At 44.8% G+C, this 12,905-nt stretch overlaps 1 protein-coding gene across 1 annotated transcript in view; it reads left to right on the forward strand.

Annotated features, from left to right (window-relative positions):
• Window positions 1-12,905, forward strand: part of CPS1 (carbamoyl-phosphate synthase 1) — a 129,860-nt gene that overhangs the window by 57,151 nt on the left and 59,804 nt on the right. Inside the window, exons 17-21 of the mRNA XM_084643769.1 lie at window positions 3,755-3,899; window positions 4,253-4,463; window positions 7,515-7,713; window positions 10,977-11,153; window positions 12,507-12,625. Of these exons, the coding sequence (XP_084499895.1) occupies window positions 3,755-3,899; window positions 4,253-4,463; window positions 7,515-7,713; window positions 10,977-11,153; window positions 12,507-12,625 (851 nt within the window). The remainder of the gene's footprint in view (window positions 1-3,754; window positions 3,900-4,252; window positions 4,464-7,514; window positions 7,714-10,976; window positions 11,154-12,506; window positions 12,626-12,905) is intronic.

Consider the following 12,905-nt stretch of genomic DNA (forward strand, 5'->3'; position numbering starts at 1 on the left):
GTTTTGGTCAAAAAGCAATATAATGGCCTCTTTTCTTCTGCTCTCAGGAGCTATAGTCACAGGGAAGATGCAGAGAAAGTAAAAGCCTACACTGAGCTTAGCTATAACTAAGGGCCAGAAATAGAGAGACTGACAGGATTAGGACATTTTTGTATTTGGTTCTGAACTGTGAAATTTGTGCGGTGCCAGACTCCTGTGAGGAACCTGCCTGTCAGATCTTTTGTACTCACTAGAGCGGGACAAAAATTGTCAATAATTTTTCCACAGGAAATGTAGCATTTTTTAAAAATTTCCCATAAAAACAAACCAGAAAGCAGAAAATGTGGGTAACATTTTTCAGGTTGGGGTTAAAATTGTTCCATTTTTGAAAGCCTGGGTTTTTGATTTTCCATGGAAAAACAGGAAAACAATTTGACTACAATGAAAATTTTTGTTTTGATTAAAAAGCTGTTTTTTAGTTTAAAAAAAATCTTCATATTTTTTCCCAGCCAGCTTTACTAATATTATTGAATATTTTTTTTAAAAAAGCTTAAAATTTACTCTCTAAAAAGTATTTTAGCCTGCCAAGACCCAAATGTTGGAAACTCAGTATTAACATCTAGGACAAACACTTGGAATCCTAACAAAGATAAATATAGATCAAGGACCAGTTAGTTTAACGTGATGTGTTTTTTTCTATAATTTCAGTCTCATGTTTCATTTGCTCTGATGGGGATAATTAACTAGATTAAAACATGGAACAGCACAAGTAGGACTCTGTGACGCAAAGGTTAGATTAGTGATTAAAGCAAAGAGCAGTACAGTGTAGGCAGTCCTGAAGTCAACAAAATCCACTATGCTCCAGGTTAGAATATCCTGTACAGTGGGACCTGATGGTGCACACGGTATAGGTAGGGTTGCCAACTTTCTACTTGCACAAAACCGAACACCCTTGCCCCACCCCCTACCCTGTCCCTGCTCATTCCATCCCCCCTCTCTCTGTCACTTGGTCTCCCCCACCTTCACTCACTCGTTCATTTTCATCAGGCTGGGACGGGGGTTGGAGTGCCCGGGGGGGGGGAGATGCTCCAGATGGGGGTGTGGGCTCTGGAGTGGAGCTAGGGATGAGGAGTTTGGGGTGCAGGAGGGTGCTCCGGGATGGGGCTGAGGGGTTCGGAGGGTGGGAGGGAGATCAGGGCAGAGGCAGGGATGGGGTTTGAGGTGTGGGCTCCGGGAGGGCGTTTGGGTGTGGGAGGGGGATCAGATCAGGGGCAGGGGGCTGGGGCATGGGAGGGGTTGAGGGGTGAAGGCTCTGAGTGGCACTTACCTCAGGCAGCTCCCAGAAGCAGTGGCATGTCCCCCCTCTGGCTTCTCCTTGGAGGTGTGGCCAGGTAGCTCTGCGTGATGCCCCATCTGCAGGTGCCACCTCCACAGATCCCATTGGCCGTGATTCCCAGCCAGTGGGAGCTATGGAGCCAGTGCTTGGGGTGGGGGCAGAGCATGGCACCTTCTGGCTGCTCCTACGCCTAGGAGACAGAGAGGGGACATGCTGCTGCTTCCAAGAGCTAGGCGGAGCCATGGCAGGCAGGAAGCCTGCCTTAGCCCCGCTGTGCTGCCACCCAGACTTTTAACGGCCCAGTCAGCGGTGCTGATCGGAACTGCCAGGGTCCCTTTTCAATGGGGCGTTCCAGTCGAAAACTGGATGCCTGGCAACCTTAGGTGTAACTTTATTGAAATCAGTGGGCATCTGCCCATTTACAACAGTGGGGGATCTGGCCTTGTGTTCCTTGGAGTTTGATTGACACAATGCACTGATGCTCCTCACTGCATTGCCGTTTTTATGAGGCATGGGGCCCTGGAGAAAGATCTAAACTGAGGAGCCAGCATGAGCAGGAGTATCTCCTTTTTTCTTAGTTAAGCAGAATGTGCTAATGCTTTCCTTACCCATCAGACTCATTAGGACAAAGAGGTAAATTAGCAGGTAGATTACTAATATCACACATGTCTATGATGACACATTTCCATTTCATCAGAATGGATTAAAAATATTTAGCGGAAAAAAGTAAATGAACTCGGATACAAACATTTCATGTTTATTTTGGACTTCAGTAATAAATTATATTCAACAACAACAAAACCCAACCAGCCCTACCAAAACAAGACACTCCACTCCACATGCTTCTCTGGGGAGAGGATGAGAGAACAAACACCACATGACAGATGGGTAGTCATGTTGTTTAATTTACTATTGGAAGGCTCTCAGATACGATGGAGATGAGCATGGAATTAAAAACCTATATAGAATAGAATAGAAAAAGCAGACGAATTACTGCTAGAAAGGAGGGAGTGCAAGGTTGTAAACACTCGACCAAGGAACATTTTTTTTTTATATCAAACTCTGTTGTCTTCATTCCCTGCAATATCTGAAAATGTTCAGTTATATTGCCCTTAAGACTCCTTTTCCCAATGCAAACGAGTCTAATTTTATTCGGTTCTTGTTTGTCTGTGATTCTGTGCAAGGGAATTCCATTGATGCAAATAAGAGCTTTTATGTGAAAACGGGTGATTAATATTAGTCTACATTACCGTAGTGCCAGCAAGCTTGGGGCTCCATGGTGTTTGACGCTGGAGGACAACAGTGGCTGTCAAAGGCCCAGGTCCTCTGCTACTGAAGTCAATGGGGGCAGTGCCATTGATACCAGTGGGCACAGCGTGAGGCCTTAAGGCCCCATCGCAAGATACAAATATGTTATAACATAGTTGGCATTTATCATGTTACATGTTGTAGACATGGCCTAAGTGTCACGAACTGAGATGTGGGTGGTGATGCCTAGTGGTCGGAGCAGGAGCTAGGCTGATGGGTTTAAGAGCAGGTTTGCTGACTTCCTTGTCCTATCAAGTGTTGTGGTCCATCAGGCGGCCCTGCTGTGGCTCAACTGTGTTCACAGGCTACCGTGACACTAAGTAATTTAAACGTTGGCTGCAAAATTAAGGGAAAAAAGGAGGCAGAGGAAAGGATGGTCTGATAATGTGTGTGTTATTTTCTATGTTCCATGTGAGATTTAACTAACCCCTTGTATAAGAGTTAATATTAATGTCAGTGTATCCATTTGGATTGTACCCGTTTAGCAACTCAGGAATGTTTTCTGGGTTAGTTTTAGAATAATTCATAACTCTTGCTTCTGGTCAGTACGTCACAGTAACTAGCGGTGTTAATAGTGTTGTTAATTCAGCAGTGTGTCCAAGCACCCATTGCTTCGTCCGCTATTTAATTTGACAAAGAGCAGTCGTCCCAGTGAAGTCAGTGGGGCTACTCGCAGCCCTAAAATTAAGCGTGTGTGTGTTTGCAGAAGTGGCACTTTATTTTTTTTTATTTTAATTTATATTTCTTGTTTCTGTTGCTAGGCCAAAGGTCCTCATTTCTTTTGTATCCAATCACATTGTTTCCATGACATTTAAATGAGGCTAATGCAAAATAAAAGTTACAGGGCAATTGTCACATAATAATTAATACCTAGCTCTTACATAGTGCTTTTCATCAGTAGGTCTCAAAGTTTTTTTCAAAGGAAGCCAGTAGTTTCACCTACGTTTTATAGATGGGGAAACTGAGGCACAGAGGGTGGAAATAATTTGCGCAGAGTCACTCAGTGGTGGCAGAGCCTTAAATACAGGAATGGGTCCAGTTCAGTTACGTGTGCTTAATAAAAATGTATTTCTTCCTTTGTATCCCCCTGCTGTCTGTCTTCCCTAACTGATTCTTCAACCCACTCCCCAGGCATTTGCAGTAACCAACCAAATTCTAGTGGAGAGGTCTGTTGTTGGCTGGAAGGAGATAGAGTATGAAGTTGTGAGAGATGCATCTGACAACTGTATCACCGTCTGTAATATGGAAAATGTTGATGCTATGGGAGTTCATACTGGTAGGTTCTTTATAGCTCACCGTAGATTGCATTTAGATCAGCATTTTCATATAATGTCTTTCTGCCGACTATAGATAATACACTTACCTGGCTGGTGAGAGAGAGGATGTCGAATACTTAGCAGATCTAAGTGCTACTGGATATGATGGAACACACTTTTCAATACCCTAAGTCCGTCCCTATTGTCTCTTATTTCACACGATAACATAGTCTGTCCCTTGCCTTGAAATGCCCCAAAACAGGCATCTTCCATCACACCTGGTGTTCAAAACTTGTAAGACGCAGTAGGTTTGCAGAGACATGACCAGAATTTATCGCCATCAAACTATTGTGTTTTTCCTTCTGGCAAACAGGAGATTCCATCGTAGTGGCTCCCAGCCAGACACTGTCCAACGAGGAATTTCAGATGCTGAGGGAAAGTGCCATCAAGGTCGTCCGACACTTGGGCATTGTGGGGGAATGCAACATCCAGTATGCCCTGCATCCTACCTCCCTGGAGTACTGCATCATTGAGGTCAATGCCAGACTCTCCAGAAGCTCTGCCTTGGCATCCAAGGCCACAGGGTAAGGCAGGAAATAAAAGCTAGGGTAGGGGAAAGGGGCAGGGAACTAGGGTATTACAAATGGAAACCCTCTCAGGAAGGGGACCTAGTAACTGGTTTTAGAGAGTACATTCTCTGGCATCGGTACGTTGGCTTCAAATCATCTCTGGAACGCAAAGGACTTGGTTATTAATGAGCTCTCTGCCAGATTGAATCAAATGGTCTTGCTAGCTGTCTTTGTTTTGTTGGCTAATCATAAACTAATCGAGATAACGATGGTCAAATCTGGCTGGTTAAAATTGGCTTCTTAATTGTACTCTGCGGCTTCTGTTGAGAAGTGCAAATTAGTCCTTAATTTACAGTTCTCAACAACTCTTGTAGTTGTTGAAGCCCTGTAGCAAACTGGAGACAGACAGTAATAAGTGACAGCAAGCATTTGATTGATTTCATTGTGTTAGCCGACTTCTCAGTGACACAAATCCATTTTTGTCTTGTGTCGCAGTAAATATGTCTATAAAATAGTAGCCTGGCATACACAGAACAAAGAAAGCTTTGCAACGAGGGATCTACCATTGCAATCCTGAAAGGTGTTGAGTACCCACATCTCCTATTGCTTCGGGGGGAGTTGAGGGCACCCAGCATTCCTTAAATTTGAACCATCATTTGATTCTCAAAAAAAAAATAAAAAGGCACCAGCTTGTAAAACCTGTTCCACCTGCTTTAGAACCCTACTCTGGACATTCCAGTCCTGGCGATTCACAAATGGAAATGGGTTTGGTGTTTAGATCTTGGTCCCCATTTGGCTACATGAGAAAAACACTGCAGAATTGGGCTTTTCCCTAAGAATGGTGCTGTGTGGATTGTGACTGGTTGGATGATGCTTTTGCAGCTAATGAGGACCTCTGCATTTTGTACAAATATTATAGGAATGTGAGAGAGGACTGTTCCTCCAGGGTGTTGTTCAACAGAAGGCTACAAAATCCCAGTTTGGATTTTTGCCTCTGACTATCTGTGAAGTGCTCAGAGTCAGAGAGCTAAAGAATTCCTTCAGTCTGCTAGCTTGAGGGCATACATTATCTTATATTAACCTATGCCCACAAAAGTTCCTTTTTTGGTGAAAGAGTGAATGGTTTTGTGACCTGTATGGAGAAGAGGAATTTGGATTGGAAACTCTCTAGGATGGGGACTGTCTTTTTGTTATGTGCTTGTATAGCACCTATTACAATGGTGCCCTAGTTGGTAACTGCAATATAAATAATAATAAGAATTAATAATGGCCTGAATGGGTTTGCTGTCAATTACCGTCTATGAAAGAACACATGCCAGAAGAGGTACTCCAGCAGCTCATATTCAGTTATTAGCATTTCCAGCTGCTCTGCAGTTATCATTGTTCCATGGTTTGGTGGTGATTCCAAGTAGGCAGTTCTTAAAGATGAGAACACTCCTGTTATAATGAAATAAACTAACCTCTACCCCAGCCAACGAGGCTTTCTGAGTCAGATGAAAGTTGTGCAAGATGACGTTCGTGGCAAACGTTCGGGCAACAGGGAATCCTGCTGGATGATTTATAATCACTTGGTTTCCGCAGACTGAATTATATCAATTTCGCTGCCCAGTTATCACCAGCCCTTGTTGCTTTTGGGCTGATTTCTGCCCCCATTTAGACCTGTCCAATCTCGCTGATTTCAACCCCCTGAAAGCCCAGGACACTGCCCAGGGTAACTGATGGGAGAATTTAGCTCTGAATTTAAGGGTACCTTTGGGGCTTTTAAGAAATACGTCAATCATGCTGACTCGTCGAGTCCAGCAATGTTCCCCAGCAGACTGGGGCAATCATCTGTTACCTAAAAAGACTGAAATCTGCTTTTCGCTTTCATTTGCTGAGTGGACATTACTAATTCAGCTTTCCTTCTGCGCTGGAGTCACTCAGGCTGCAAGAATGCCACATGCTACTCCAACAACCACCACAGAGCTGGCTGAAGAACGACTGCAAAGGCTATTCTGGCTCCTTCCAAACTGACACAAAGGCTCCTCTGTTCTGAGCATAAACATTTGGCTTCTAGTACATGCAGATAAACACTAATCCCAGCACTGATCTGCTACAGTCCAGCCACTGATCTAAGATGTTCAGTTGCCCTTATTTGCTGAAATAAGATGGACTCTCACTGTAGGTTATGCAGATATATGCTTGCGTTGCGACTATGTTTAAAGGGCACTCGCTCATCCCTGTTGTAAAGTGTCCGCTTTCCCATAGCACTCACTCTCCGTGTCTCTCCCTCCTCCTCCTTTCCCTCTTGAGCTGCCTAACTGCAGTGAAACACCAAACTTTTCAGGTGTTGCAAAGATTTCACAGAGGATAGTCAATTTGCCAGCTTTTAATGATTGTCCAGTCCATGTTCCAACCTAAGTCACTCAGTGCTAAACTTACTTATATAAGCACATACCTATAGTATAACCCCTGCTCCCCCATATGTGGGCTTTTCATTCCCTCCCCCAGGCAGAAGTAAACCTTTCTGTTTTTGTTAATTGTTGGTGTTAGAGTAGCACCTAGAGGATCAGGATCAGGGCCCGATGGAGCTAGACGTGTACAGACACATAGTAAAATGTAGGCCATGCTCAGAGAGCTTACATGCTAAAGACACAAGACAGACAAAGGGTGGGAGAGAGGAAATATTATTCTCATCATCCCAATTTTACATTAGAGAACTGGGGCATGGAGGGTTTAAGTGCCGCGCATAAGGTCACACAGGCTCTCTGTAGCAGAGCCAGGAGCTGACCTCCATCCCCTGAGTCCCAATCCGGTGCCTGAGCCACAGACCATCTTTCCTCCTTAATAGCTGATTCCTACTCCAGCGCTCTGTACATGCCCCTTATGATCTACATGCTGTAGCCGAGCTTACTGCTGCTCTCCAGTGAGCTGCAGTCACATACCATGTGCCAGGAGTGGAGCGCCATCCCTACAGACTGCAGTTACTATTTTTATTAAAGCAGCTTCAGAGGGTTATAGATTTCCTTGCCCTCTACAGTACCAACCATGATACTAAAAAACGCCTGCCTCCTTCATCTCTGCCAGGTACCCATTAGCATTTATTGCCGCCAAGATCGCCCTGGGGATCCCCTTGCCGGAGATCAAGAATGTAGTATCAGGAAAAACCTCTGCGTGCTTTGAGCCCAGCCTGGATTACATGGTTGCCAAGATACCTCGCTGGGACCTGGACCGCTTTCAGGGCACCTCTAGCCAGATTGGCAGCTCCATGAAGAGCGTGGGAGAGGTGAGTGTGGAGAAATTCTCTCCATTTCCTTTCTGTCTCCTATGAAATTTAACTTTTCTCCCTTGTCTACTCTCTGGATGCTGGTTCTTTCTAGTCTGCCAGCCAAACGAATGCTGAGGAGGATTTAGAACCTCAAGGGCCGCTCTTCTAAAAGCAGACGCTAGTTATGCACTCGCAATTTGGTTCCAGTTATCCACTGCAGTTACAAAAGTGTTGTGTGTATTTGTGGTTGAACATGACACCATGGAGACATCAGTCAACAAGGTTTTGCCCACTAATCAGGGAGTTAGCTAACAGCTAGCATTCATTCACTGGGTCTTCAATGTCTTTTGAATGCAAAATTAGCGACCAAATTGGGACATTTTTAACATGTCTGTTGCATGATCTCCATGCTGGGTTGCTGTCCAGAAGGTCGACTGGGGATCAATGAACTCAGTAGAAATAAAATAAGAACTGAGAGAAGAAATCACCCTAAACTGAAAGCAAACTTGTCCTGAACCTCAAACTGTCTTTGGTTTGTAAAAGTTTTATTACCATTTATTGGTCAATACTTGTTCACTTTCACCTTCCTGGACGTTTTCTGGTTCCCTGTGGAAATACCATTGGGGTGTTTCTAGCATGGCTGTAGAAAATTTGTTTTCCAAATATGTGCAGCCTGGCTTTTCAGCCCCAGTTAATTCAGAGGGTGTGGATAAACATCTGATCTTTTGAGAGCTTATTCAAATCGCCTGAGCTGTATCCAGTACCCTTTTCAATTAGAGTGATTTGGGACTGTAAAGGCCATTTTAGGCAATAGCATGGTAGGCCACTCTTGAGATTCGTAGATTCCAGAAGGGACCACTGCATAACACAGGCCATAGGACTTCCTTGAATTAATTCCTGCTTCAGGTCCAATCGTTGTGTTTGAACAAGAGCATTTCTTTGCTGAAAACATCCTAGAGTGAAGCGAAGACTCACCGACGCAGCACCTCCTGCTGGTCATCTGGGAATTAGCGCTTCAGTCTCGGAGCACCTCCTGGTGGCCGGTGTCTCGCCTGTCTCAGGCCCCTGCGTCCCTCCTGGACTCCGGTGCCCCTTTACTGCCCCAGCAGTACCTCCACTCTCTGGGTCTCCCCTCCCAGGGGAACCCCCAACCCTCTACCCCTGCCTTGCCTCAGTGGCTACAGCCAGTTATCAGCTAGCCCCCTCTCACTGGGGCAAACTGCAGTCTGTAAAGGCCACTCATCACTGGCAAGGGGATCGGACCAGCTGCCTCTGCCTAATCCCTGGCTGCCCCTCTGCAACCCCAGTACCTGCTTTGGCCTTTAGCAAGACCCGCAGCCTGGGTATTTGCCAGGCTGGAGGTCCCCAGTTCCTCTTGCCTTTCCCCAGCACTGCTCTGCTCCCGGTACCCTGACCTCCCAGACAGCGAGGTCCCTCCCCCTCCACAGCTAGAGAGAGACCCACCCAGCTCCTCCCTGAGCCCCCACAACAGGGCCAGGTGTGGCCCAGTTGGGGTGTGGCCCCAGCTGTGGCTGCCTCCCCAGTCAGCCCAGAGCGGGGAAACTGCCCCACTACACATCTACTCTGAAAGATTTAAAGATTTCCAATGATGGAGAATCCACCACAACCTTTGGGAAGCTGTTCCAGTGGTCAATCACCTTCACTGTTAAAAAAGTGCACCTTCTTTCTAGCCTGATACTGCACCTGAAAATAGAACGCAGCACCTGATTTCCTCTTGAAAGGGTCAAATTGCTTTGTCTTAGACAGTTAGTTGCCCCCTCCAAATAGATAGGATAGGCCTTTGGAAATGAGGAACAAAACAGCAATGACTTTTAAAATCTGAATTTAAGACTGGTGAGAACAATGTGACATCTTCAGCTAATTTTTGAAGAGGAATGAAATGAAGCAAAATGGGTAAATTATCCATTTAATTAGCTAATTACTCATCAGTTATCCAAAGCAAAATAATTAATTGTGTACTTTGTTGTCTGTCTTTTTTTTCCCCCTAATGTTTTTCAAGAAGCTCTCTTGCTAAATTATTTTGACAAGTGAGGCCTTACAAACATCCACTCCTCCTCGCTCAAAGAGCACACCCTCAGCACGGTGGGAAGGATTAATTAGAGCTCTAGAGGAAAGCCTTGCCAGGGTGATTGTATTTTTAATAATGTGTGGTACAGAAGGTCCCTGCAAATATTTATGGTGTTAATGCCCCGTGACTTCATGTTATACATGCACTTTGCACATTTTACTCCAGCTAATAAAGGGTTATACTCTGGAGTGTCCCACTGTATGAATACTGAACTGCATTATGAGTTGGACTATCCACAGGTATGGGGAAATAAGGAAGGATAAGAACCCCCCGCACCCACGTATTCTCCTGCCCAGACTACCTGGACCTTGGGTTCAAGCCAGCAGCCAGTGGACAATGGGAGAAATGGGGAATAGACAGAGCTTTGGCTTCATACTCCCCAGCTAGCATGGGGTGTGCTGAGCTGTGATGGTAGAGAGAGTATTGCAATTTACTGTTGATACAGACAAAGAAGAAATTACCAACCCCCAGAGCAGAGGAGCTGTTTCTCAAAGAGACCCCTCTCAGTCAGAGTGTCTCCTGTGACTGCATCTGGCATGGTAAAGCTTAAGTCCTCTCCCTAGGCCTGTGCCGGTAACCAGACTGTAGACCACTGTGGTTTTTCTTAGTTGAACTGGCTAGCCTCAGCCTGACTGTTGGTGAGCTCTGTAGTGACCGGCGGAAGGCTCGGAACAGTGGAGCTGTGTGAAAGGGGAGAAAGTTTTCCCATGACACTTTTGCCCCATTTGGTTTCAGATTATTTTTGTGTCCTTTTAAGATTTTGCTTTCTGGTGAAATATACATGTGAACGTTGGAATGAGTTGCAAAGTTTCCATGCGGAATGGACTCACTGGAACTTGGGAATGGGATCATTTTTTTAGGTGAAATAATCATTGAACAGAAACATACTATAATAGTTACTTAAGGTTTGACATGGGCTCAATGGAAGAAGTGTAGTCTTCTGCCTTTGCCCACTCCTAAGGCTTAAAATTCCATCTGCATGAGGCTTTTCCAACTTTACAGGATTCTCCCGTCATATAACACAGGTGGTTTTTGAAAGCTCCGAGACAGTAATCTTCCTTCGAGTCAGTTCATTGTGTCCCGTAGCATGTTCCCATAGGCTTTAATCTTACCTAATAAGCATCATTGCCATCTGAATAACTGAGAGGGGCAACACCTCAGCACATTAACGTGAGAGATTTCTTTGTTACAGGTCATGGCTATTGGGCGCACCTTTGAGGAGTGCTTCCAGAAGGCCCTGAGAATGTGCCACCCGTCTGTGGATGGCTTCACATCACGGCTGCCAATGAATAAAGAGTGGCCGGCCAACTTGGATCTCCAGAAAGAACTGGCTGACCCCTCCAGCATTCGAGTCTATGCAATGGCCAAGGTAATGAAGGACACAGAGGCTATGGGATCTACCCTGTTGACTATAGTTACCAGACTGTGTTGGTTGAGGTAGTAGAGTGTAATATTCTTTAACCCCTCAGACAGCTGGTATCGATTGGATCAGAAATCCCTAACCAGCTCTCTGACATCTAAAAGACCAGCCGCTAGTCGTTGTTACCACTGAGCTCTGTTTGAGTCACGTCTCATCAGATGCCTTCCCTGTTTCCCCCCCTCCCTGCCCCATGTCAAGGTTTTTCACTGTTTGTTGGAGTGATGAATACGATGCCTGTTATGTCGGAAAAGGCGAGAGCTCAGATGCCATTGACAGCTATTGCCTTTACCCGTGTTCTTCTACTATAGTCAAAAGACAAACACAGGAGAGATGTGGAACCCGATGGAACTTCGGACTGAGCCAAGGTCATGAGCCAATCTTGGCACCATGCTGGGGCCCTCATAAATTAGATGTATCTGGAGCAGATAATAAGAGAAGATTATTAAGATGATGTAGCCCGTTTGTGAAATGGTCACAGGGAAATGGGCTTTATTAAAAAAAAAAGAAATGTTTAAAAGAAAAAAGAGTTAAATATTTCGCCACATCATAATAATGATTAATATTCAGCTCTTATAGTTGTACTTTATTCACCTTTGGGGATTTTTAAACAAAATACTGTATCCATTGCCTTTGGGATGATAGACTGGGTTTCCTTTTTACCCAGTGAATGTGGATGGTTTGCTAAAAATAAATTACAAAAACCAAAACCACATAATTAAGCATGTCCAGGAAAGTATGAAGCCTGCATTACTTCAGAATGAGAAAGAACCAGAGTGGTGTCACGGCTGCAAAGTTTGGTTCTGGATGTGAACTTTTCCATAGTTCAGGGGTATTTCAGGTCAGGGTTTCTGAGCCAATCTATCTTTAAATTATAAATCAGAGTCAGTTTCAAAAGCAGCCAGTTTCTCAACCATTGAAAACCTAAACCTTTCTTTGATGACATTTGCTTCTAGCAGACCACAGGACTACGGAATGTGCAGGACCTTGGTAATAAGAGGTACAGATGAGAAGTCAGCAGCAGGGGATGAGCATGCTATATATATGTATATATAAAGAGAGAGCATGAAGCATACATAGCATATGAAGTTACAGCAGGTGTCAACCAGCATCAGTCCTTATTGAAGTCAATTGGAGTTTGGGCAAAGACTTCATTGGGAGCCAAATTCTGCACTCCTTGCTCAGGCAAAAGTCTTGCTGATGTTAATAGGAGATGAGGAATAATTACTACACGTTTCCAGGCAAATTAGATATTTATGACGTGTTTGTTAACGAGTCTGACTTACCATCTCCTCTCTTTGGCAGGCCTTGTCCGACGGCGTCCCCGTGGATGATATTCACAAACTCACAGCCATTGACAGATGGTTCATCTATAAGATGCGGGATATTGTGAACATGGAGAAAAGCCTGAAGGAACTCAGCAGGTAAGGAAATCAAACAGCTTTCTCTAAGGATACAGCCTTTTTGCTTGGCATCACACAGCTGGGAAACCAGCTGCAGGCTTGTGCACAAACACGAGCAAGGCCGAAAAGTGATGTCAGTCCTCAGTGCAGCCTGAGTTATCTTAAACCCTAATGTATTACACTAAGAGGCTACCTCTGCCCATGTAGCAGCAACTGCACTGAAGAGCGCTGCTCTAGGAGTAAAGGCATCTTGTCCATCTCAGCTGATCTTAGGGGTTCTAGAAATCCCACCTGGATTTAG

The sequence above is a fragment of the Lepidochelys olivacea genome (genome assembly GCF_965140295.1).
Source record: "Lepidochelys olivacea isolate rLepOli2 genome assembly, chromosome: 11".
In the NCBI taxonomy this organism is placed as follows: domain Eukaryota; kingdom Metazoa; phylum Chordata; order Testudines; family Cheloniidae; genus Lepidochelys; species Lepidochelys olivacea.